Source organism: Salvelinus namaycush, chromosome 18 (genome assembly GCF_016432855.1).
Source record: "Salvelinus namaycush isolate Seneca chromosome 18, SaNama_1.0, whole genome shotgun sequence".
NCBI lineage: Eukaryota > Metazoa > Chordata > Actinopteri > Salmoniformes > Salmonidae > Salvelinus > Salvelinus namaycush.
In genome coordinates, this window is record NC_052324.1 from 955,768 (window position 1) to 983,688 (window position 27,921).

Here is a 27,921-nt window from a genome sequence, read left to right on the forward strand (position 1 = left end):
CTCACGTCTCCTCCAACCCAACCTGTTCGCAGGGGAGAGATAAAGACGTGTTTCCAGCAATGTTCCAATGGTGTTCCTGAATTATAAAAAATTGTAAAACAAAGAAAAAAAAGATTTCAAACACTACTAGGTATAGAATGACTAGCTTGCTCCCTCCCATTGTAGTATGAATTGGACACTGACTATAAAACTTGCTTTGATCTTTAAAAACTGGGGAGGGTGAGACATGAGAGGCGTCATACAGTAAGTACCCTTACTGAAGCTCTGACTGCAATGGACGCTCTCTCAATCTCTCTCTCTCTCTCTCTCTCTCTCTCTCTCTCTCTCTCTCTCTCTCTCTCTCTCTCTCTCATATATAACAGGGAGCTGACTACCTTGCATCTTTTTATTACAGCACACAGGACAATATCAAGACCATTATGACCACAATCACTTCCTTTCATTTCCAAATGGCACTGGGTTATGTCCCACCTTTATATCATTTTTTAATGGAGATACACCATTACAGGAGTCCTTCTGCACTGAATTTCCAGCGTAAGAATTCCTCTGCCCTGCTCTGAGACAAGAGAGAAATGTCTTAAGTGGGTTAATGAGACTCTGAGATCAATGTAAACTCCCACGATTGGTTTTGGTTTAATTAATAATTCATCGGGGCAGTGTTCCTATTGTGACTCACAGAATTGAAAGTTATTTAGGGGTGGAGCTTGAAAAAGCCTGTGTCCGGCTTCATGGCACTGCTGCTACAGCCACCAGCCGCCACCCACCTACCTACATGGCTTGCCATTGGCTGTTGTTGTCTCCCTGAGGGCTGATGTGACAAAAAAGGGCTGTACTGCTGAGCTCCACAGCCAATCCCTTTTGAATCCCTATTGGTGGCAAGTTGATGCATTAATCACTCTTCTGTTCAAGGGGCTTTGTGTCATCATTCCACCAAGATTATATTATCACATTATAACCATAAGTTAATTTACATTACACACACAACAGATATTGATGTGAGAAGCACAAAAGCCCACTTTTCCACATGACATATTACATTTCTGCCATTAATTTGCTATATGCTTAGAAAGGACCACCATGCTCTCAGAGTCTTCAGTAAGTCTACCTCAGAACCAGCTGCTGAAGGGCTTGTGCCTCTGCTCTGCCTCTGTCTGTCAACCACACCCTCCTTATGCTGAACTGAACTGGCCTTTTAGCCATAAAAACCTGGAAATAATGTTAGCAGAGGACTAACAAAAGCCATTAGGAAAAAAACACCCTGATTGGTTGGCACAGGATGTTGCCCTGTAAAGACCACTTGTGTGTAGCAGTGCTGACAAGTCCCCCAAGCCCACCCCTTATTAAACCCTTTTCCCACTATCAAACCGAACCATTCTGCATGTTACAGTGGCCAGGGTAGGAATGTTTTATTGGGGTGGTGCAATATTCTTGCTGGTTTCAGCAGTGGGACTGATTGAGGACTCAACCAGCCAATTCTCTACATTTAAAAAAAAGCTCACGCTTTTGCCAAAGAGTCTGTTGGCAGTAGTAAGCGCAGCTGCAGAGATGCTTGGTAGTGGGGTCCTGGACCAGAGCCTTCGGCATCACTGATCTGTGTGGGTAGGTGGGAGGTAGTCAGGACTCCTGGGGTGTGCACCGATGGAGAGTGGAAGATGGTGTTATGTCTAGAAGCCCAGAGAGACCTGGCTAGAATACAGCCCTTCCACTCCTTGTCTTGTTTGCCCTCACACACTTTGTATATAAAGACACATGGATACTCTGACCCAAATGCTCCGTTCATGGAAATGAACATTTCCATTTCAGAATATGAAAGTTTCTGGCGAAAAACATAATTATATTTCAGTGATAAGAAGCACTGAAGCATCCAACGGGCAATGGGCTGATGCAGCCAATCTTTTAAAAGCAATCTTTACAGAAGTGTTTGTATATCAGTCATGGTATTTCCTTGAAAGGTACTCTGAAATAACCTTTTTCCTACTCTTCAACAAAGCAGTGGTTTCTGTTTGGGAAGTTTTTCTTTGGGCTTTCTTAACTATCAGATTATCAATGAAACAATTTCATATAACAACATGTGGAACGAACATGCCTCTCCGACATGTAGAACAACTCTATTCGTGGAATTTTTATCTTCAGTGTTTGGCAACTGAATGTGGTTATGCTTACATCCATTACTTGATGCTGAAATTACATTTTGAATATTTTTATGAGGTTTGATGAATGATTTACATGGTCAGAGTCACTCTCCCATGCTCATACTCACTTTGGCTCATTCATCCTCTAACTTCCACTCCCTACGTTATCCTTAAATCTAATCAACTTTCTCATTACAACCGATGAAACGCCGCATTCCAAAATTGTATCTTTGTCATTGGGATCAAAGAGTGCTTCTGGCATTAATGTGTTCTGGGGAAATGGGCAGGGGACTGGGGAGGCCATTGGTTTGAGTGAAAGGCCCATTCTCCGTCAGCCCAGCAGAAGAGGGGGGTGAGATGGTGAGATAGCAACCCTGAGGCCTACATATGGACAGAACTGTAAAGCACTGCACCAAGTAACCCTCTACTGCAGGACGAAAACTTCGCTCAGCATTTCTTAATTATTTACAACTCCCACCCCATCCTCCACTGCTCCTCACTCCAGTGAAGCGGGTTCTCGTTCTCATTTTTTAAGGCCTTAGTGTGCACTTTAGTTATTCATTACTCTATCTGCAAGACATTGTGTGTCTGAACACGTACAGTGGGCTCTGGGGGGAAAGGAAGAAGGAGAAAAAATTATGCGATAAAGGAGAGCTTGGCAGGAAGGAGGGATGGGGGAGGACAGGAAAGGGGCTTCTTTTGGGAGCCTGTTGGTATGCCTGTTGGTGAGAGATGTGGCTGTGGTTTAACGGAGGGGAGGGGCTCTTCCAGGTCTAGGACATACATTACATGTCACATATGGTGCTCTTCGACCGTACCACCAGTGTTACACTAGTGTACTGTATACACCCAAATGTTATAATAGGGAAATAGTGTTTCCATAGCTAGGGCTGACACTGAGACTTGTGAAGAGAGTCATTGTAAATAAGAATTTGTTCTGAACTGACTTGCCTAGTTAAATAAAGATTCAATTAAATAAATTAAAATAAAAAGAGCAGAATCAACAACCTCTGCATAATCAAAACGGTTGCTTTGTGAGAAGCTGTTAAAGTTCACAGTTAGCCATTTTTATGTAAATGTCATCAGAAAACTACAAGTGGCCTGGCTTTGGCTCAAAGTGAGAGCATGTCCGCCGGAGCCATGGCCCAGTTAGACACGGCTGCCGGCCTGCGTAGATGGAAAGTTTGAGCCTTTTGGGTAAAGCACTGGGGTAAATCCTGTATGGAAATGTGCCATACAGTATTAGCCCTGTTTTCAGTCATATGAACGGGTCAGCAAGGACCATCTGTGTGGCCATCTGTGAGGAACAAAGAGGCGGCTTCACCTCGCTTCGGATGAGAGAGGATGGCCCTCCCTAGGTCTCACAGCCACCACCACTTCCTCTAGGGAGGCATATTTCCAGATTCAGCCCCTTTGGGTAACAAACAGGAAAGACCCTCCTGTGACCAACAAGCACTTGCGCTGTCGCTACCCTGCAGACACGGCAATTTCATCCAAATAGAGCCAATGAGAGAGGGGACTGGAGAGGGCTGGCACACAAACACATACAAAGGATAAGTACACACTCACACACATACTGTACAAACAACACTTCACACATAAATAGGATGCAATTGTACCTATGGTCTCTTAGCATGATGAAAACAAATACAAATCTACAGGCATCTTCAGCAAAAATCTATTTAATTCCAACATTATCTGTTGCATGTGTAGGCCAATTTAAATTGAGTCATTGAACAATTGCAATCTTGACTTTGGCAACCTGAAAATGCAAGCATTATGCAGACACCATTCATCATAAAGGCAGCATCCACCGGATTATATTTCAGGATGGGCTCCTCGTCCCTCATGTGCTCCCAGCTCATAGTCTGGTGACTCATCCTTGCCGTACCCCAGAAGTGAGAAGAGGGACGTGGAGATTAAACTCTAGAGTTGCGAGTCATTTTCCACTCATTTCCTCACTACCTCTCTCCATCTCAGGAAGACAGGCATAATCAGATGTGCATGGGGCATTACATTAAACCACGCATCTTCCAATGTCAAAATATCATGGCTTATATTGTTACTCACAAGCCTTGAAATATGGCTATTAAACTAGACATGTTTGTACATGGCCTAAGCGGAGGAGGGAAATAGAATCGCATCCCTTTCTGTCTCTATTGTCTCTCTGAGGATAATGGCGATGCCTCTGGTGGGCCCCCGGCTGTTCTGCTGGAAATCAGCCATGAGGAGCTGGCACACTTCAGCTGCTGGCTATCTGACACTCCCTCTGGCCCCGCCAGAAAACTAGCAGGTACCATGTCCCTGAGTGTTTTTCAACAGATCCCTGTTTGCAAACAAAGAGCCCCCTCGCACCCACAGGTCTCTCTTGAAAAAAGGATTTTCATCTCAAGGAGACTAACCTAGTTAAATGTTTATTTTATTTAACCTTTATTTAACTAGCCAAGTCAGTTTAACCTTAATCAACAAATAAAGGTTAAATACATTTTAAAAACATACACTGAAAGACGATTTAGAATTCAGCTATTCAGATAGGAGGGACAGGTGTCTAGGTTAAAGTTTAAGTGGCTTGTTGAATCTTTATTTAACTAGGCAAGTCAGTTCAGAAGAAATTCAATTCAGTTGGCCTCAATTCTGACCCTGAGGCATTCCTCTTGATGTGACATGTTGTGTCCTGACTCCTGACATTCATGTTCAACCTGTTTAAGTACAGCTTAAATACTGCATGTACTCACTCCTCAGCTTCCTCCCATCAAACAGCCTCAACCATACAGCAGGATGATGAATACATCATTTGTGCACTGAAGCAGTGTATTGACAAACTGGTAGGGATTGCGATCTGCTTCAATTATCAATTCCAAAAATAGATTCCACATGCAAAGATTGATTATTTATTTATTTGGATTTGGCAATTTTGGGTGAGGTTGTCAGTCAGCTTTTCTTGAACATTTAATGACCCGTGATAGGACACGCTTTGATTAAAAAAAGGTAGGTTCAGCAGTTTGATTAGAAGGGAAACCACTTGGTGACTGACTTGATGATAAGCTTAGGCAGTACCACTCAACACTCACTCCCTCTCTACAATTACCCCATTAGGAAAGGCTTTTGATGAGCCAACTGTCTTAATGACCTGCCACTTGGTGATGTAGTGGGATCAGCAGTGGTCCTCTCCATCGCCACAGCTTAGGTTGGTCTGTCTATGCTGCTAAAGGGTTGCCAGTGGCAACATAAGAGGGCCTGTTATCCTCCGTTAATTTTAGAACAATCTTATCTATTGGACTGAGTCTGCGGTTGATTCTCTCTATTGGGGTGTGAGCCACTTGTCACAGATTCAACCCTCATCAAAGCCAGGCTATAGATATGGCCAGTTCTGATTCTAAACCTCTCTTTTGGGTGGACTGTGGAGTTATTGTCTCATCAATGGCCCTTCTCTTCATCACCACAGCAGCTTTTGGAGAGCTGTGATAACAAGTGTCCAGGGGAACCCACTCTGTCAATCGATCCTGATCCCACGCCTTGATGATCCTTAGAGGAGTACAAAGAAAAACATCTCACTCCCTTTGGACATGGAGACACAACACACACATAAACATTCATATAGCTATACAATCAACAAACTGTGTACAGCAGTCATGTACGTAAAAATACACAAATTCATGCTCAGAAATCAAATACAATATGATACAGTTCAGGCTTTTATCTTTTCCCCAAATATGGATTTCCGAGGAACATGAAGAAGAGGAACAGAACTACCTTTACCATCTGTGACCATGGTAACAAGGAGATCAGAAGAAGAAAATCAGATTGATAAAATACTGTGTGTGTGTGTGTGTGTGTGTGTGTGTGTGTGTGTGTGTGTGTGTGTGTGTGTGTGTGTGTGTGTGTGTGTGTGTGTGTGTGTGTGTGTGTGTGTGTGTGTGTGTGTGTGTGCATGAGTGTATGTGTGCGTGCATCACGTTAAATCTAATTTCAGAGGAAAAATAAATAGGGGTACAAAACACATGACTAATTACTAATGACTCGTGTGCTTGGGAAAACTCTGAGCCTGAATTTCAACCCTTAATAATGCCTCCAGCCTGATGGCCTTCCTTCAGTCCTAGAAGTAGAATCGAACAAGAACCAGTCCCTTAAGAAAGCATGGTCTAAGGAAACAAACCCAAAGATACTGGAATATGGGTACATCTGCCTTCCAGCCTTAAATTATGTAGTTCGCTTGCAGAGCACTTATCTGTCTCTTTCCAATCTTTTTTTCTACCTCTTTCATGACCACCTCTCTCAGAAGCCACTGCTCCAAAACCGCCATAAAAAAGCCAGACTACAGTTTGCAACTGCACATGGGGACAAAGATCGTACTTTTTGGAAATATAACTATTTGACCATAATGATCATCGTTATGTTTGGAGGAAAAAGGGGGAGGCTTGCAAGCCGAAGAACACCATCCCAACCGTGAAGCACGGGGGTGGCAGCATCATGTTGTGGGGTTGCTTTGCTGCAGGAGGGACTGGTGCACTTCACAAAATAGATGGCATCATGAGGGACGAAAATGATGTGGATATATTAAAGCAAAATCTCAAGACATCACTCAGGAAGTTAAAGCTTGGTCACAAATGGGTCTTCCAAATGGACAATGACACCAAGCATACTTCCAAAGTTGTGGCAAAATGGCTTAAGTACAACAAAGTCAAGGTATTGGAGTGGCCATCACAAAGCCCTGACCTCAATCCCATAGAAAATTTGTGGGCAGAACTGAAAAAATGTGTGTGAGCAAGGAGGCCTACAAACCTGACTCAGTTACACCAGCTCTGTCAGGAGGAATGGGCCAAAATTCACCCAACTTATTGTGGGAAGCTTGTGGAAAGCTACCTGAAACATTTGACCCAAGAGAAACAATTTAAAGGCAATGCTACCAAATACTAATTGAGTGTATGTAAACTTCTGACCCACTGGGAATGTGATGAAAGAAATACAAACTGAAATAAATCATTCTCCCTACTATTATTCTGACATTTCACATTCTTAAAATAAAGTGGTGATCCTAACTGACCTGAAGACAGGGCATTTTTACAAAGATTAAATGACAGGAACTGTGAAAAACTGAGTTTAAATGTATTTGGCCAAGGTGTATGTAAACTTCCGACTTCAACTGTAGAAGGGATTGATAGGACGTGTAGGGATAGGAAGGTAATATGGTGTGGTGTTATTAATGCCCATAAAGAAATCTGGGGAAGTAAGCATTAAGATAACAATGGGAGTATAGTCGAAGAATTTATGATTAGTGTGTTCAACTGTATATATACTGTATATACCAAACATTAGGAACACCTTCCTAATATTGAGTTGCACCCCCCGTTGCCCTCAGAACAGCCTCAATTCGTTGGGGCATGTACTCTACAAGGTGTCGAAAGCATTACACAGGGATGCTGGCCCATGTTGACTCCAATGCTTCCCTCAATTGTGTTAAGTTGGCTGAATGTAATTTGGGTGGTGACCATTCTTGACACACACAGGAAACTGTTGAGCTTGAAAAACCCAGCAGCGTTGCAGTTTTTGACACAAACCCATGCGCCTGGCACCTACTACCATACCCCGTTCAAAGGCACTTAAATATTTTGTCTTGCCCATTCACCCTCTGAATGGTACACATACAAACTCCATGTCTCAATTGTCTCAAGGCTTAAAAATCCTTCTTTAACCTGTCTCCTCCCCTTCATCTACACTGATTGAAGTGGATTTAACAGGTGACATCAATAAGGGATCATAGCTTTCACCTATATTCACATGGTCAGTCTGTCATGGAAAGAGCAGGTGTTCCTAATGTTTTGTACACTCAGTGTATACTGTATATGGTGTGAAGCTCATCTTTTCCTCCCCCTCTCACTCCCCCTGTCTCTTGACACACATGGTCACATTTTTCCTCCTCTCTCGCCATTCCATTCTCTTTCTCTACAGCAGCTGATGTACATAGATAGCATGGTAGAGAGAGAAGCAGAGAGGGAGAAAGAGAACGAGAGGGTGCAAGGGTGTTGACCAATCGCTACAGTAGCTGCTCATGTGAGAGGAGGCAACTGCAGATATCGCAAGCCGTTCATTCAGTCTTATCTCCCCTCCCCCATGTAATCGCCATGCTTCAGGACTATGGCAAGAGTTTGAGATGGTCATTTCAGGGTTTCTCAGTATAGTCAGTGTTTCACCTAGATTTTCACTAGATTAGGCTTCCCTGAGTAAATGGACCACAGGACCAGTCCATGCTTGCTTTTAACCTCAACAATAAAACAATGGCACAACCATCAGGAAAACATAAGCCTTATGGTTGTGCCATTGTTCTATTGGTCAGGGGATGTTTGGTATGTGATGCCTCAACCTCCTCTTCAGGGCATATTGAGAACAGGGGTGGGGGGCCATGGGTATCTGAACCACAGCCATGTTGAGGTTAAAACCAAAACCAACCATAGACTGGTCCTGTGGTCCATTATTCAGGCAAGTCTAATCTAGGGAATAATCGAGGCGAAACACTGACTATACCGAGAGAACCTGAAATTATGATAGTACTCCCAATACCACCATCCCCAACTCTTGTCATAGACTTGAAGCAATCATTTAGAATCAATCTGCCTGAGTCAGGTCTGGAGTGGAAGCACATCAAACACTGATGTGTTTCTCTCAAATCCTGCAGCAACGCCCAGGGATGAGATGAGAGGAAGCTTACTGCAACCACAGCATCTCCCAAATGACTTACCAGGGCTCTTGTCCCACAACACAACTGCAACAAGGAATCATCCAGACCTGAGAGAATGAATTGAAGTCTGCCACCAATCTCATTGTAAAGAGGCACATAATGCACATGGGTGTGTAGAGACGTTGGTGGAGGAATGGAGACTGCATGAAGCTTTGCCATAATCAGTGGTTATTAATGGACCACATTATTCATGAATGAAATGGATAATAAATTGAAGTATGTCAAAGAATCATGAGCCTATACCAATTAATCAGCATACATATGACGCTGTATTTTACAACAGACTGTAGCCTAATATCAGTTTTATAGAAGCATTGGTTTATGCTAAACATAAAATGACGTCAGTAAAGCTTGTACCTTACTGTTTAGTCGGCTGTATGGCACAGTATACATACTATTGGTATTCAAGTAATTTCACTCATTCAAAGCTTTTGTTAGAGCTGAACATAATATGCTATCTATTTACTTGGTTTCATCTTCAACACGTACATAAGGTAGATAAAAACTATGTTCCATTGGGTCCTTTTACAGAAATAGCATCCTATTGCATACCATAGGTCTATGTAATAATTATATAATTTTCGAATTCAAATAAATGTTCATTGAGATCATTCAGATAAACTGAAGCGCAGCGAGCGCTCCATCAATGTTTCATGACAGAATCAGCTAGTTCCCATATGTGTGCACAATGTTCCTTTATTCATGCAACTGCAGTTGTGGAAAAAATATTGAATAAAAGCACACTGAAGTGAAATGCAGCCTAATGCTCACAATAGATGCAGACCGTTAGAAAACCATAGCAAGCCTACCTGAGATTCCAGCCCTCTCTCGAAGGAAGATGTCAGGGAATGACGCGGACTCATTCTATACTGTAGGCTACTTGGAATCAACAGCAAAACCGTTCATTGCGCATGCAACGCCTGTCACGAGCAATATTTTTGCCAAGAGGGGTGCTTCGTTTTCAATTCCTTATAACACGGTCGCTAGGGGCTGATCTCCACACAATGCGCCCTGCGTGGGCTCTCTCCTCTGTGGTAAGCTCTTGGTACTCTGGGAAGAAGACCCCTGCATCCAAGTAGCCTCCATTGATGCTCAAGTGGACTCTTGCCTGGTTCTACTTTAGATTTGTCTTGGTTTCTTGGTTCTACATTTTTCTTGCAACTTACAATTTAATTGAATGGCTACACTAGCTGAATGAAAGTAGACTAAACACTTTAAGTAAAAAACTACTTTCCAATAGCCTAGACTTTTAACATTGAACCTTATTTTAATGGATTTGATTTGATTGGATTTGGATGCTCAATCCGCCTCCTGGTCGGAGTAGCATTATGAAGTTTCTGCCCCCCCATGAAAAGGTCACATTGCATGTCTGTGTTTTATAGGCTTCATCAAACTTGCCCTGGTCATCTACAAAACGTGTTGCCAGAGGCATATCGTTAATACTATTGCCACACGTTGTCCTCGATTTTTTGTCTTTAATTTATTTATTCATTTTAAATGGACCGCCCATCTCTAAATGCCTTTCTCGGCATCTGACCTCACAGTTCCGGGATAACTGGGGTGTTCATTGTGGAGATATAGCGCCATCTTTCGGACAGAATATTTATTATAACTCAAAGAAGTTCGCTGTTTGGTCACATGATGCACACCCGCTAGCAGTCACCTGATACTCCCTACTGTCAGAGCAAAAATGTCTGCGCACTTATCCTATGGAAGAGTAAATTTAAACATTTTGAGGGAAGCAGCGCGGAAGGAACTCCGTGAGTTTTTGGACAAATGTGCAGGAAGCAAGGTAAAACGCCTGGATTAAAGCGTTTAAAAATTACAAACCCTTTTATCTTGTTTTAATCCGAAATGTCTGTTCAACACTAGCTAGCATTCTAGGCTATCTAGGCTATCATAAACAATAATTGGGTTGTTGTGGTACATAGTCATCCACATAGTAGCTAAATAGATGCAGTCGATTTAAGTTTCAACTTTAGAACTCGTAGTATTTATGTGACTAAAATTGATTGTTGTTGACTGTTCTTAGGCTATTGTGTGGGATGAATACCTGACTGGACCCTTTGGATTGATAGCACAATATTCCTTGCTGAAGGTAAGACTGACTCAAATGTGTACTTCGGTGTGTAGACTTTTTTATAAGCGAGTCTGACAGAATGGCAACAATTAATCGTTGTGTTTTCAAAGGCGCACATTACAGCAATAGCAATATGTCAAGCTGGTTGTTGACAGATCTGTCTTCTTTATATCTTCCAGGAACATGAGGTGGAGAAGATGTTCACCCTCAAAGGGGGGCGTCTTCCTGCTGCTGACGTGAAAAATATAATCTTCTTTGTCCGTCCCAGACTGGAACTGATGGATATTATAGCTGAGAATGTCATCAGGTCAGCATCCCAGGGGGAGGTGAGGGAGTAGCACAAACTGGGGTCTCCATGGAATGTGTCCATCAGTATGCGGTCGTTGGTGGTGAACAGGGTTGACTTCTTGGCGTTCATGTGTATTGTGATGAATATGAGTGATCAGGTTAAGAAAAAGTCTGCACGCATAGATGTGGTGGTACGCGCAGCCAAAGATTTTCTGGGAATTACAAAAGCAAACTATTTAGTATGGTTTTTGCAATCCATCAATTTACCGCTAGAAGCTTAATAGCTAATGGGCAGGAGTTTTAAAAGTGTGTAGATGACATGGAGGTAGTACCAGATGTAGTGTGTGTACAAGAGGCATGGCTCAAACCTCAACTGGAGTTTGTGATTCCGGGACTCAGTTTGGTACAGTGTGATAGAGTGGAGGTGTCGGGGTTGTGCTACGTTCGTTAAAGAGGGGATGACATACAGAGTATTGGAGATACTGGAATGTGTGGGGATAGAAGTAACAATTGTAATAGCTCATTTCTATAACCCCTGCAAAGCTCTTATGTTGTTGAAGTTGGAAGTTTACATACACTGAGGTTGAAGTCATTAAAACTAGTTTTTAACCACTCCACACATTTCTTGTTAACAAACTATAGTTTTGGGAAGTCGGTTAAGACATCTACTTTGTGGATGACACAAGTAATTTTTCCAACAATTGTTTACAGACAGATTATTTCACTTATAATTCACTGTATCACAATTCCAGTGGGTCAGAAGTTTACATACACTGAGTTGACTGTGCCTTTAAACAGCTTGGAAAATTCCAGAAAATTATGTCATAGGCTAATTGACATCATTTGAGTCAATTGGAGGTGTACCTGTGGATGTATTTCAAGTCCTACCCTCAAACTCAGTGCCTCTTTGCTTGACATCATGGGAAAATCAAAAGAAATCAGCCAAAATTGTAGACCTCCACAAGTCTGGTTCATCCTTGGGAGCAATTTCCAAACGCCTGAAGGTACCACGTTCATCTGTACAAACAATAGTACGCAAGTATAAACACCATGGGACCACGCAGCCATCATACCGCTCAGGAAGGAGACGCGTTCTGTCTCCTAGAGATGAACGTACTTTGGTGCGAAAAGTGCAAATCAATCCCAAAACAACAGCAAAGGACCTTGTGAAGATGCTGGAGAAAACAGGTACAAAAGTATCTATATCCACAGTAAAACGAGTCCTATATCGACATAACCTGAAAGGCCGCTCAGCAAGAAAGAAGCCACTTCTCCAAAACCGCCATAAAAAAGCCAGACTATGGTTTGCAACTGCACATGGGGACAAAGATCGTACTTTTTGGAGAAATGTCCTGTAGTCTGATGAAACAAAAATTGAACTGTTTGGCCATAATGACCATCATTATGTTTGGAGGAAAAAGGGGGAGGCTTGCAAGCCAAAGAACACCATCCCAACAGTGAAGCACGGGGGTGGCAGCATCATGTTGTGGGGTGCTTTGCTGCAGGAGGGACTGGTGCACTTCACAAAATAGATGGCATCATGAGGGACGAAAATGATGTGGATATATTGAAGCAACATCTCAAGACATCAGTCAGGAAGTTAAAGCTTGGTCGCAAATGGGTCTTCAAAATGGACAAGGACCCCAAGCATACTTCCAAAGTTGTGGCAAAATGGCTTAAGTACAACAAAGTATTGGAGTGGCCATCACAAAGCCCTGACCTCAATCCTATAGAACATTTGTGGGCAGAACTGAAAAAGTGTGTGTGAGCAAGGAGGCCTACAAACCTGACTGTTACACCAGCTCTGTCAGGAGGAATGGGCCAAAATTCACCCAACTTATTGTGGAAGGCTACCCGAAACGTTTGACCCAAGTTAAACAAGTTAAAGGCAATGCTACCAAATACTAATTGAGTGTATGTAAACTTCTGACCCACTGGGAATGTGAATAAATAAATAAAAGCTGAAATAAATCAGTCTCTCTACTATTATTCTGACATTTCACATTCTTAAAATAAAGTGATGATCCTAACTGACCTAAGACAGGGAATTTTTACTAGAATTAAATGTTAGTAATTGTGAAAAACTGAGTTTAAATGTATTTGGCTAAGGTGTATGTAAACTTCCGACTTCAACTGTAGAAGGGATTAATAGGACGTGTATTGATAGGAAGGTAATATGGTGTGGTGTTATTAATGCCCATAAAGAAATCTGGGGAAGTACGCATTAAGATAACAATGGGAGTATAGTCGAAGAATTTATGATTAGTGTGTGTTAATGATGGGAGGGGAATGAGAATCAATGTGGCGAGGGGTACAGAGTCATCCTTAGACTAAACATTGGTATCTGTGGCAGGGAAGTGTAAATGGGAAGTGATGAGAGAAACCACAGTAGTGAGTGATCATTTTCCAGTTCGATGTAAGGTCAATATGGGTGTAGAGGCAATAACATGAGGTGGTGCTTTGAGAAAGCTAACTGGAAGATGTTCAAGTACCTGTGTGAGCGGGCAGGACAAAAGTTATCATTGGAGAGGTCTGTGGAAGAGTGCGATGGATGAGTGCGATGAGGCAGTAACGTCTGTAATTATATCAGCTGCAAATGTGACCATTCAGGGGAGGAAGACGCAGGGTGGTGCCATGGTGGGCAGATGAGGGCTCAAAGGTGGTGCAGGAAATGGATATAGCTCTACGGAAGGAATGGATTGACAGGAAGGAATCTCATGGAGAATCAAAGGAAGAGGGCGACGGCCAGAAGAATGATTAAGACAGCGAAAAGGGAGGCATGGCGGAAATTTTGCTCCACTATTGGTAGAGGGACCAAAATTGGTGTAGTTTGGAAAATGTTTTAAAAAATATGATGGGGAAGGGTAAAAATGCTGCAATTCCAGTGTTGGTAGAAGGAAACGTCACAGCTGTGTCAAGTACAGAAAAGGCAAATGTCATAGGTTGTGAATTTGCAGTGGTTCATAGATGTGAGCACCTGTGTGATGAGAGTAAGAGGGAGGGAAGCTAAAGGAGCATAGAGATGTTTTAAAGAAAAAAGGCGAGTCAGGAGAAGCTATGGATGCAGAGTTTTCTATGTTTGGGATGACAATGGCGTTGGAGGGCTGCGGGCGGACTGCTCCTGGTGAAGATAGGATGTGTTATGTGATGTTTCAGCATGCACCGGACAGTGTGTTGGAAGCAGTGTTAGGTTTGTTTAATAAGATGTGTAGGACTGCAGTGATTCCTGCTGGGTGGAGACGTTGCGGGAATCAGTGCGGTGGTGTTGCCGTTCGTAAAACTATGTAAAGATCCCGCTTGGGCGGGCAGTTATAGGCCTATCGTGTTGACATCCAACATGTGTAAGTTGATTGGAAAGATGATAGTGAGTAGGATGATGTATTTCTTGGAAGTTAGAGGTTTGATTAGTGTAGCACAGAGTAGGTTCAGGAGGGAGGTCTGCCATTGATGCCCTGGTGACAGTTACTACAGAGATAGCCAAGGCCCTGACAATAAAAGAGGTGATGAGTGTTGTGTATTTTGACATTGAGAAAGCTTATGATACCATGTGGAGGGAAGGGTTGTTGATCAAGTTGAGTGCATTGGGGGACATCTGTATAACTGGATCATGGACTTCCTGTTCGATCGAGTTATACGGGTGAGGTTGGGGTCAGAATTGTCATTGCGGTTTGAAGTGGACAATGGTACTCCTCAGGGAAGTGTGGTTAGTCTGGTGTTGTTCACCCTGATGATAGATGACATATTTCAGGATATTTTTTTATTTTTTATTATTATTTCACCTTTATTTAACCAGGTAGGCTAGTTGAGAACAAGTTCTCATTTGCAACTGCGACCTGGCCAAGATAAAGCATAGCAGTTCGACACATACAACAACACAGAGTTACACATGGAATAAACAAAACATACAGTCAATAATACAGTAGAAAAAATAAAACAAAAAAGTCTATATACAGTGAGTGCAAATGATGTAGGATAAGAGAGGTAAGGCAATAAATAGGCCATGATGGCGAAGTAATTACAATATAGCAATTAAACACTGGAATGGTAGATGTGCAGAAGATGAATGTGCAAGTAGAGATACTGGAGTGCAAAGGAGCAAGATAAATAAATACAGTATGGGGATGAGGTAGTTGGATGGGCTGTTTACAGATGGGCTATGTACAGGTGCAGTGATCTCTGAGCTGCTCTGACAGCTGGTACTTAAAGCTAGTGAGGGAGATATGACTCTCCAGCTTCAGTGATTTTTGCAGTTCGTTCCAGTCATTGGCAGCAGAGAACTGGAATGAAAGGCGGCCAAAGGAGGAATTGGCTTTGGGGGTGACAAGTGAGATATACCTGCTGGAGCGCGTGCTACGAGTGGGTGCTGCTATGGTGACCAGTGAGCTGAGATAAGGTGGGGCTTTACCTAGCAGAGACTTGTAGATGACCTGGAGCCAGTGGGTTTGGCGACGAGTATGAAGCGAGGGCCAGCCAACGAGGGCGTACAGGTCGCAGTGGTGGGTAGTATATGGGGCTTTGGTGACAAAACGGATGGCACTGCATCCAATTTGTTGAGTAGAGTGTTGGAGGCTATTTTATAAATGACATCGCCGAAGTTGAGGATCGGTAGGATGGTCAGTTTTACGAGGGTATGTTTGGCAGCATGAGTGAAGGATGCTTTGTTGCGAAATAGGAAGACGATTTTGATTTAATTTTGGATTGGAGATGCTTAATGTGAGTCTGGAAGGAGAGTTTACAGTCTAACCAGACACCTACGTATTTGTAGTTATCCACATATAAGTCGGAGCCGTCCAGAGTAGTGATGCTGGACGGGCGGGCAGGTGCGGCAGTGATCGGTTGAAGAGCATGCATTTAGATGTGGGACAGGGAGTGAGTGTATGGCCTGGTATGCTGATGATGGGGGAACAGAGGTGGGAATGTAACATTTGTGATGTGGAAGATGCAAGAAGGTGTGGAAGATTGGTCTCTTAACATGGGGGTTTAGGATGTTTGTGACCAAGTCCTGCTTTATGGTGTTTTCTAGGAAGAAGGTTAAAGATGTTAGGCTGCAAATATACAGATATAAGTAGGGTGTCAGAGTTTTTAATTATTTAGTTATGTGGTTTAGTGAGAGGCTTACGTGGAAGAGACATGTTGAGCATATTGAAATTAAGTGTAGGAAGGTGCTGAACCTCATGAGGGCAGTGGCAGGATGTGATTGGGGGTCGGATAGACAAACACTGTTGTATACAGTACCAGTCAAAGTTGGACACACCTACTCATTCAATGTTTTATTTTTATTTTTACTAATCTCTACATTGTAGAATACTAGTGAAGACATCAAAACTATGAAATAACACATATGGAATCATGTAGCAACCAAAAAAGTGTTAAACAAATAAAAATATATTTCAGATTTTAGATTCTTCAAAGTAGCCACCATTTGCCTTGATGACAGCTTTGCACACTCTTGGCATTCTCTCAACCAACTTCACCTGAAATAATTTTCCAACAGTCTTGAATGAGTTCCCACATGTGCTGAGCACTTGTTGGCTGCTTTTCCTTCACTCTGTGGTCCAACTCATCCCAAACCATCTCAATTGGGTTGAGTGTGGGTGATTGTGGAAGCCAGGTCATCTGATGCAGCACTCCATCACTCTCCTTCTTGGTCAAATAGCCCTTACACAGCCTGGAGGTGTGTTAGGTCATTGTCCTGTTGAAAAACAAATGATAGTCCCACTAAGCACAAACCAGATGGGATGGTATATCGCTGCAGAATGCTGTGGTAGCCATGCTGGTTAAGTGCGCCTTGAATTCTAAATAAATCACAGACAGTGTCACCAGCAAAGCACTCCCACACATCACACCTCCTCCATGCTTCACGATGGTAACCACACATGCAGAGATAATCCGTTCACCTACTCTGCATCTCACAAAGACACGGCGGTTGGAACCAAAAATCTCACATTTGGACTCATCAGACCAAAGGTCAGATTTCCACCGGTCTAATGACCATTGCTCGTGTTCCTTGGCCCAAGCAAATCTCTTATTATTGGTGTCCTTTAGTAGTGGTTTATTTGCAGCAATTTGACCATGAAGGCCTGATTCACGCAGTCTCCTCTGAACAGTTGAGATGTGTCTGTTACTTGAACTCTATGAAGCATTTATTTGGGCTGCAATTTCTGAGGCTGGTAACTCTAATGAACTTATCCTCTGCAGCAGAGGTAACTGGGTCTTCCTTTCCTGTGGTAGTCCTCATGAGAGCCAGTTTCATCATAGCTCTTGATGGTTTTTGCGACTGCACTTGAAGAAACGTTCAAAGTTCTTGAAATTTTCTGCATTGACTGAAAAAGTAATGATGGACTGTTGTTTCTCTTTGCTTACTTGAGCTGTTCTTGCTATAATATGGACTTGGTCTTTTACCAAATAGGGCTATCTTCTGTATACCACTCCTACCTTGTCACAACACAACTGATTAGCTCAAACGCATTAAGAAGGAAAGAAATTCCACAAATTAACTTTTAACAAGGCACTTTTAACAAGGTACACTTGATAATTGAAAGGCATTCCAGGTGACTACCTCATGAAGCTGGTTGAGAGAATGCCAAGAGTATGCAAAGCTGTCATCAAGGCAAAGGGTGGTTACTTTGAAGAATATTAAATATATTTTGATTTGTTTAACACTTTTTTGGTTAGTACATGATTCCATATGTGTTATTTCAAATAAAGAAAAACCCTGGAATGAGTAGGTGTGTCCAAACCTTTGACTGGTACTGTAGATAGGGAGAGATTGTGTGAAAGGGTTAGGGAGGCTAGACCGGGTTGGGGTATGGGTGGTGTAGTGGGGGGAGGGAAGTGGTGTATCTAGGGTGCTATTTCACTTTCTTGAAGGAACAGGACTAATGAAGAGGATTTAATGTAGGTAGGCCGTAGCTGGCCTCACACTCCAGTACAGTAGGTGGCGGTGTTGGATGCGATCCGCCAACCCAATCCCAAAGAAGGACAAGAAGAAAAAGGTCAACATCACATTATCTCACTGGCATTAGGGGTGTAATGTTTAAACGAATGTGGTCTCGTTAATGTTTTTTTTAACCAAATTAAAGTCACAGTGCAGTTATCACCAAACTACCACTAACAGGTCCCCATCATCATAAAGGCAAAAATACAAATTCAACAAATGCCTAATGCAACAATGCTGTAAGTAGGAGATATGCATCTTTCAAATGATTTGCCACTGATAAAAAGCGCTACGCACGTCATCATCGCTCACAGTTGGAAAAATGGCAAAGTGAGTCAGGGAAGTGACAGCAGTGAAGTCCTCTAGGGCAATACTTTGAGAAGTTAAATGAGAAGATGATGAAATGTAAACTTTGCGAGGTGGAATTGAGCTACATTTGCAGTACAGGTGCAATGCTGAAAGGGAGGCACCGTGAGACCCAACCCATTTTTACAGAAATGAACACACTGTCATACATCACTGCAACGAGCCATCACATTGATGTGAAAAGTGTGACATGAAGGTCCCATGTACTGACAACTGAGAACATGGAGGAGAGGCACACAAAAGAGAACCTAAAACAGCATTAAAGGATACTTATTTACAACCAAATTTCAACTTTTGATCTAAATTGCATCTTATAGAAGGGTCCAGACACCTTTTTTGTGATTTCACGTTTTTGAGAAACTTGACCCAAACAGCAAATCACTTCCTCATCCCTGTGTTGTATGTGGGCCCCTAAAAAAATGAAAAAAGGCTACAAAAACACCCAAATACATCCTTTTAGAAACAGGAAAGCTCTCCCTATAGTGATGCAGGTCTTTAGATGTTGTACACATGAAGTTGTCATTCCGAACTTTATCCGCAATGTTATATTCCTTCATCACTATACTGAGAGCTTTGCTGTTTCTAATAGACGTATTTGGGTGTTTTTTAAGCCTTTGTTCATGTTTTTTCGGGCCCCCATACTACACAACGAGGATGAGGAAGTGATTTTCTGTTTGGGCTAAGTTTCACAAAAACATACCTGGACCCTTCTATAACATGCCATTTATGTAAAAAATAGAGATTTGGTTGTAAAAAAATAAATCATCATTTAATACCATCTTTGATTTGAGTAGGTGGGGGATAGCGATAAGGTGAATGCGGTCTAGCTGGTAGGTAGCCAGGACTGTAGTACATTTAACTGGTCATTTTCTGATGTAAAAAAAAAAAAAAAAAATAAACCATAAGAACATTTTTATATTTGTCACATCCCTATGTTAAACACTGTCCTTGTTTTTGGAGTAATGCTGCAGCCAGTATTGCATGTGGGTGTGGATGGGTTTTGCTTTCCCCCTTATAGTGCATCTCTTGTGTTCAATGTGTGTTCTTGCAGTGAGGATAAGATGCATTCCCCACGTGACTTCCACATCCTGTTTGTGCCCCGGCGGAGCATGCTCTGTGAGCAGCGGCTGAAGGAGCAGGGGGTCTTGGGCTCGTTCATCAACATAGACGAGTACATCCTAGACCTCATCCCTTATGATGGAGACTTGCTCTCCATGGAGTCTGAGGGGGCCTTCAGGGTAGGTTAGGACAGGGACATGCACAAAGACACTACACATGTCCCAGTGTATGTATAGGCCCAGTAAGGCTCAGGTACAAAGCTATGATTTGTATTATATGGGGTAATAACCCGTGTGCCCTGGCTCTTTTAGGAATGCTATCTAGAAAGTGACCAGACAAGTCTGTACCACACCGCCAAGGGCCTTATGACTCTTCAGGCTCTGTATGGGACCATCCCCCAGATATTTGGGAAAGGGGAGTGTGCACGGGTGAGTATTGGGAACCACTTGGGACTTCATTAGGTTTAGAATTCCATATTGGCGCCAGTGTTGGTATTAGTTATTTGGGAAAGTAATATAGTACATTTTACTCGTTACATTTAACAAAGTAAAGTGTTACTCTACAATATTAATTTGTGTGGAAAGTAACGTGATATATTACTTGGCATTACTTTCATGAAAAATATACCCTCGCTGGTCCATGTGTTTTTAGACTCCCTAATAGTAACATACACAAGGGTGTGATAGCATAGATTTTCTTGTTATCTTCCATTTGTCATAAAATCAAAGAAGATTCACGTGTGAAACTTCATCACCACTGTTAACTAATTTCAATGAAAACCAACTGCGTATTTGATAGCTACTTGTAATGAAAGTTTAGGTTTGTTATAAATTACCTAATTTTGTGACTACCAGTTGGCTATAGGCTACTCCGCTAGCAGGTTGCTAGCTAGCTAAAAAGACAGCAAGCTAGCCTTTTAGCTTCCGACATCTCCACCATGTGAAATAATCAGATTTATAATGAAATAATATGCCCTGGCAAGTATTCTTATACCTGCTAGTGTAACCTACATTATCCCAGTTGAATATGCTGCTTGGATATATTACTTCCCATATCAGCTAAAAATAGAATGCCATCATTTTTGCTTATGGAGAAAAATAAAGCACAGGGCTTGGGGCTGTTTTTAGGTAGTCAATCAGGTAGTTATTACTTCTTAACAAAATACATTTGTGGGGGATTCTAATAAGGCTAGAATGTTGATTGGTTTATTGTTTGAAAAGTCACTGGGATTATATTTGGTTATTAATGCAAAATAGACCACTTATTTAATGCCAAGCTAAACTAAGACAGCAATCTTGAAGTTGAAGGGATTTTGAAGTTGATTAGCTTCTCACATCGCCATGTGAAATAATCAGATGTATAATTAAATATACTCTGGCAAATATTTTTATACTTGTCGGTACCTACAACATTATCCTAATTTGATATGCTGCGTCAATGTATTCACTCTCATATCAACTAAAATAGAATGTCATGATTTTTAGTCATGGAGAAAAACAAGCACATGGCTATCTGTTTTTGCGTTTCAAAATAGCCTAGAATAACATTATCACTTCTAAACAAAAACCATTTTTGAGGGATTCTAATAAGGCTACAATATTGTTGGTTTACTGTTTGAACAGTCACTGATATTTGGTTTTCAATGCAAAGTAGGCTGCTTATTTAATGCCAAGCTAAACCAAGATAGTAAAGTGATTTTCAAGTCGATTATTTCACATGGCGATGTGGGAAGCTAATCAGATTTATAAATAAATAATATGCACTGGCAAATGTTTGTGTTCTAGCCGATGTAACCTAAAATGTTATCCCGGTTTAATAAGCTGCTTGAATGTACAGTTGGAAGTTTATATACACCTCAGCCAAATACATTTAAACTCAGTTTTTCACAATTCCTGACATTTAATCCTAGTAAAAGTTCCCTGTCTTAAGTCAGTTAGGATCACCACTTTATTTTAAGAATGTGAAATGTCAGAATAATAGTAGAGAGAATGATTTATTTCAGCTTTTATTTCTTTCATCACATTCCCAGTGGGTCAGAAGTTTACATACACTAAATTAGTATTTGGTAGCATTGCCTTTAAATTGTTAAACTTGGGTCAAACGTTTCGGGTAGCCTTCCACAAGCTTTCCACAATAAGTTGGGTGAATTTTGGCCCATTCCTCCTGACAGAGCTGGTGTAACTGAGTCAGGTTTGTAGGCCTCCTTGCTTGCACACGCTTTTTCAGTTCTGTCCACAAATTTTCTATAGGATTGAGGTCAGGGCTTTGTGATGGCCACTCCAATACCTTGACTTTGTTGTACTTAAGCCATTTTGCCACAACTTTGGAAGTATGCTTGGGGTCCTTGTCCATTTGGAAGACCCATTTGCGACCAAGCTTTAACTTCCCGACTGATGTCTTGAGATGTTGCTTCAATATATCCACATCATTTTCGTCCCTCATGATGCCATCTATTTTGTGACGTGCACCAGTCCCTCCTGCAGCAAAGCACCCCCACAACATAATGCTGCCACCCCCGTGCTTCACGGTTGGGATGGTGTTCTTAGGCTTGCAAACCTCCCCCTTTTCCCTCCAAACATAAGGATGGTCATTATGGCCAAACAGTTCTATTTTTGTTTCATCAGACCAGATGACATTTCTCCAAAAATTACATTCTTTGTCCCCATGTGCAGTTGCAAACCATAGTCTGGCTTTTTTATGGCGGTTTTGGAGGAGTGGCTTCTTCCTTGCTGAGCGGCCTTTTAGGGTATGTCGTTATAGGACTTGTTTTTACTGTGGATATAGATACTTTTGTACCTGTTTCCTCCAGCATCTTCACAAGGTCCTTTGCTGTTGTTCTGGGATTGATTTGCACTTTTCGCAAATCTGTACAGATTTCCTATCTTTTCATTCAAAATATTTCTCTTGAGCCACAGGTTCTAGTTGTAGACCGCACGTACACGGACCCATAGAGATGTATAGAGGGTATACACTTGTCACTAGATGGGAAAGCCCACTATGGGCTTTGCTATCACAGAAGCAATTGATGGCAAATATCAGAGATGTGCCCTCTATATGTTTCTATGGCCAGCAGCTGTGATGACATTTCTCCAAGCAGCCTTTCTCCACTCGCTCGAGAACTAAATGAGGAAACAAGTCGAGATCGGATCATGAAAGCACGTGCCCGGTAGAGATATGATTCTGAAAGTAGCGCACGTGTTGTTTGACAACGTAACTAATAATATTACCCAATTTGAAAAAGTAACATGCTACTTAAATCAGATTACTTTTATGAGTAACGGAGTAATGTGGAGTGTAAATTTATGCTTTAATTGTGTTAGAAATAAAATCCTGATTTCTTCTCAATGGCCAGCATGTAGCTAATATGATGCTTAGGATGAAGAGGGAGTTTGCTGGCAGTCAGACTCAGATCCTGCCTGTGTTCGACTCACTGCTGCTGCTGGACCGCAACATAGACCTGCTTACTCCTCTGGCCACACAGCTCACCTATGAGGGCCTCATTGACGAAGTTTATGGAATCACCAACGGTGAGGATGGGCCTCTGTTAATGCATGAAAACACAATGCAAGCTAAATACAGACATATTTAATCACATATTGATTGACGTAAAGACATCTTGAGGGATCTCTGTTGATTTGTGTATGGGGTTTTGGACCTTTGTGTGCTTGTTTATCTATTCTGTGCGCATGTGTCTGCAAACAGGTTATGTGAAGTTGCCTCCGGAGAAGTTTGCTGCCCAAAAGAAGCAGGGTGAGGTGGGTAAAGACCTGCCCACGGAGCCCAAGAAGATGCAGCTCAACTCAGCGGAGGAGCTGTATGCTGAGATACGGGACAAAAACTTCAACGCCATAGGGGCTGCACTGAGCAAGAAGGCCAAGATCATCTCTGCTGCCTTTGAGGTTGGCTTCATCCAAGCAGACAGACAGACACTCCTTGTAACCACTCCTGTCTAATTTGATCCAAATCACTTTGTTAATGTGTTATAAATGTCACTTCACAAACTGGGGATTACAATCTCAGATAAATCCGAATGTCAGACCGCTCAATTACATTAGCTACCGCTTTCTCTAATCATATCAATTGGTGTTCTTATTGATTACCTTCTATGTGCCAGGGAGACTTTTCAGGAGGTGGTTTTCCAATGGCAAAAAGTAAAGCCAACTGACAATTAGTATTATCGATCAAGACAGTAAACACACTTTTTACGATAAAGGAGTGGCAGATAAAAGCAACTGTTTTTAGTTCATGCGTAATCTCCCACTGATGATTTGTTATGCATCCCCTACAGGCCTACACTTTTGGCATCATAACTGTCACTGGATGCTTTGCATGTGATAATTAGACTAAAGTCCCACACCTGTGGGTGTTTCAGTTTATGTATTTTTACATTTCTGTATTGCCCAGACCTGTTCCCAATCAAAGTTCATTTTCTCTAGTTTGATGGATGACCATATCAGTGAGAGCATCAGCTGTTCTCTAGGCATCAAACAATTTCTTACTACTGTTATGCCTACATGACAGCATTCCATACTGTATGTTTAATCTGAAATAATTTCCACATATTTACGTTGAGTTTAGTGTCTGTTTAATGTGTAATTGAGAAGTAGATTTTTTTTGTAATTTCCTAGGAGATTTTTAGTAATCCCTCAACCGGCTCTCACATTTCACATCTGTACGTAACACTACACAGTCTCTTTTTTCCAGTGTTAATGTTAGTTTGTTGATTTTTGTCTTGCAGGAGCGACATAATGCCAAAACAGTTGGCGAGATAAAGCAGTTTGTGTCCCAGCTGCCCCACATGCAGGCAGCACGGAGCTCGCTGGCCAATCACACCTCCATAGCTGAACTCATCAAGGACATCACCAGTGAGAAGAACAGCCTTTACTCCTTCTCCTTTCATGTCCAACTAACAACTCTCCATTCATCATCCCTTCCTTCTGTCTTAATCTGTCTTTCTTCATGCCCTCCACCCTAAAAAACTGATACAATCTGATCTTGGTGACATTTAATGTAGTTGACTTTGTCAAATGTGTGGCATATCGTTTAGAGAAAGACTACTGTTGATACTCTTTGACAGAGGTAAATGGATATTCTCTCTTTCTCTCTCGCTCTAATTCAGCCTCAGAGGCCTTCTTTGATAACCTGACAGTGGAGCAGGAGTTTATGACTGGAGTTGACACAGACAAGGTACACAAGGTTTTCAATGCTTTGTAGATTGTAGTGTGGATGAGGTTGGCTCTGATAATATTTGAAGAAGCTTAAAACTATTAACAGAATGTTTTGCTTAGTCCCTGTGTGTATGTGTGTGCTCATGTTTCATGGCTTGCTGACCAAAGGCCCCTTGTTCCTATTGTCCAGGTTAACACATATATTGAGGACTGTATTGCCCAGAAGGATCCTCTGATCAAAATCTTGCGGCTGGTCTGTATGCAGTCAGTCTGCAACAATGGCCTCAAGCAGAAGATATTGGACTACTACAAGAGAGAGATCCTGCAGGTGCATTTTTTTCTGATTACATTACAATAAGTCAGTGTTTTAATACTAGTGATGGTCATTTGAAGATGTGATGAAAGCTACTGTGGCAACATGATTGACCTGTGCTGTTTTCTCTAGACCTATGGATACGAACACATGCTTACCCTCAACAACCTGGAGAAGACAGGTCTTCTGAAGCCCCAGACAAGCACCAGGAATAACTACCCCACCATCAGGAAGACACTCAAACTTTGGATGGAGGATGCCAACGAACAGGTGAATGAATCCCATGAGGGAGACATAATGTGGTCTGGGAGGGGGAGGGTAACACTTACACCTGTGTAATAATACTGTTAGTATTGTAGTGACAATTTGGTCATTGCTTTGTATTTGCACAATAATGGAGTTGGGTTGTTTTTGTTTATTAAGCAAGTTGAGAAAAAAAGCTCAAAGCATTAACCAAATGTAACAACAACCTTACCAAAACTCACGTACATACTTTTTTTCTCCAACTGTGAGAGTTGGATTTGTATGTAGTATTGTCTGTACTGATACCCAACTTGTGTATGTGTCATCTTCCTCCAGAACCCCAATGACATCTCCTATGTGTACAGTGGTTATGCTCCTCTCAGCATCCGTCTGACCCAGGTGTTGGCCAGGCCCGGCTGGCGCAGCATCGAGGAAGTTCTGAAGATGCTCCCTGGTCCACACTTTGAGGAGAGACAACAGCTGCCTGCTGGTCTCCATAAGAAACGTAAGGACAGCAGGAGACCAAGGCAGCAGGTTGCTCTCTTGCACAACAAGCTGAGCTATTGAAAGGCTGGGTGAATGATGACCTGTGTGGTAATCTGCTGGCTGTAGATAAGAGCTGGCTTTGTCCCTGCCGTGCCAAATGTCTTCGAGCAGCAGTTGATTTATTGTACACAGTGAACAAAACTGTACATTACCGTTAAGTGTGGGTCTGTTTGGGTGATTGTTTGTGTACATGTATTTGTGTATGAAAGAGGAGAGGCAAAGGCACCGTTGACCTTTCAGAGACCAGGGAGTTGAATATCCTCATCTTAAGCGTTATAACTATGCGTTGCTGACTCCAGGGTCAGTTTGGACATCTCATTGACAAGAGGATAATTAATTTGATGAGATTTTATTTACACCATGCAATGTGTTAATTACAACTGTGAGTTTGGGTATTAGACAGTTGACTTGTTTTTACATGTCTGCCATATCTTTGTTGTAGAAAGGTGATAATGGAAGACTGACAATAGACGAGCCTGTTGTAGCAGGAAGAGGGCGGAGTTTGTTTGAGAGAATAGTGTGTGGGTGGGGACATGGGTAGATGGGGGTTGACTCGAGGCGCTGTCTCTTACTTTCTTTGTGTGTTTACATGTTTAATATCAGTTTTTGAGGTTAAAGTAACCTCACTTCAAAACAAACAATCTGCTAAGTAATAATATTAATAATTTGGTGGGTGCTTATATTTGTGTGTGAAATAAATAAATAACAAATTGCATATCCCAACTCCCCTTGAGTCACCCTTGGAGAGTGGTGCACCCTGTGAACTTCACCCTGTTTGACTGTTTTCTCTCCCCACTCTGTCCCACAGGCCAGCAGGGGGAGAACAGGACCACCCTGGTGTTCTTTCTGGGAGGGGTGACTTATGCGGAAATTGCTGCCCTGCGCTTCCTGTCTCAGATGGAGGATGGTGGCACAGAGTACATCATTGCCACTACCAAGCTCATCAATGGTACCAGCTGGATCAAGTCTCTGATGGACCGCCCGGAGGCCCCCTGAGCCTGCTGCCCGCCCCCTCGGGGAACAGATGCACAGCTAGACACATCAAACAGTCAGAACAAAAGACCTTGCCGCTTCTTTTTAATGTCCATATTCCAGCGCCCTGCAGGTGTGTCTGATTGATCTCAGCAACTGTCAGTGTGAGGTGACCAGGAGTCAGCTCCTCGATTCTCCCTGTCCTTTGCCTGCAACTCTAACAGCTTGCTAAATGCACATCTCCATTGCCACCTGCTTTGGTCATTGTATGGAGCTGAGAAGATATCATCTTACTTGTGGCATGACGGAAGGTTTTAAGATCATTGTAAAAAATATATATATACTGTATTAACACAAAGGCTGAAAGGTAGATGCTTGTATTATTATTTTTGTGATTTCAACCTATATTTTGTGTTATACAGTATAGGGTTTTTCTCTGCTTGCCTTTATTTGTGGGAAAAGTAGTCCTGTAAATAAAATGTGTAATTGACTGCTTTTATAACCAGAGTCAATGTCAGGTCTCTAAAAAACTGGCCATTTAAAAAAAAAAATCCTTACACTCTACAATATGGCTAAATGTTTTTCTGGTTTAGAAAACGAAACTAAAAAGTCTGATGTAAAGTTGTACTGTACCTCCATTACACTATCCCTTTTCCCCCTTCTTCCACCTTCAACATATAGGATCTAAAAGCCTTGATAACAGTGAATTAGGCCACATGTATTGTTACTTAATGAGTTGTTTATCCTGTAGAAGAAAATAAAGATGGTACCAAAGGATGCAGGCAGGGAGGAGTGGCGTGGAGAGGAAAGGTTGAGAGCCCAGTCAGCCGTCAGCAGTCCTGCTCTCTCGAGGAGCAATTAGCCCAATAACAGGCCTACCTATCAGCCGATAATGGCCCTCTGCTGTCTGGAGATCTTACCCCATAAGGGCCCCTGATTTGACAGCGCTGGACGCTGATTGAATTAGGAGGCTATTTGCTCCATGTTCCGGTAGAGGATACGTGCGTTGGAGTTTGGTTTGATCTCCGGTTTGATCGATGGCTTGTCCGTGCCCTGCGCTGTGGACAGCTGGGTCTTGTAC

General features: G+C 42.2%; 1 protein-coding gene across 1 annotated transcript; it reads left to right on the forward strand.

Annotated features, from left to right (window-relative positions):
- Window positions 1-10,523: 10,523 nt before the first annotated feature.
- LOC120062979 (vacuolar protein sorting-associated protein 33A) lies at window positions 10,524-27,617 on the forward strand. Its single transcript, XM_039013030.1, has 13 exons — window positions 10,524-10,660; window positions 10,901-10,966; window positions 11,128-11,255; window positions 19,591-19,777; window positions 19,910-20,026; window positions 22,951-23,125; window positions 23,301-23,497; window positions 24,337-24,463; window positions 24,718-24,785; window positions 24,957-25,094; window positions 25,212-25,349; window positions 25,659-25,827; window positions 26,677-27,617. The coding sequence occupies exons 1-13, from the start codon at window positions 10,559-10,561 to the stop codon at window positions 26,862-26,864; spliced, it is 1,800 nt and encodes a 599-aa protein (XP_038868958.1). The 5' UTR covers window positions 10,524-10,558; the 3' UTR covers window positions 26,865-27,617.
- Window positions 27,618-27,921: the final 304 nt, after the last annotated feature.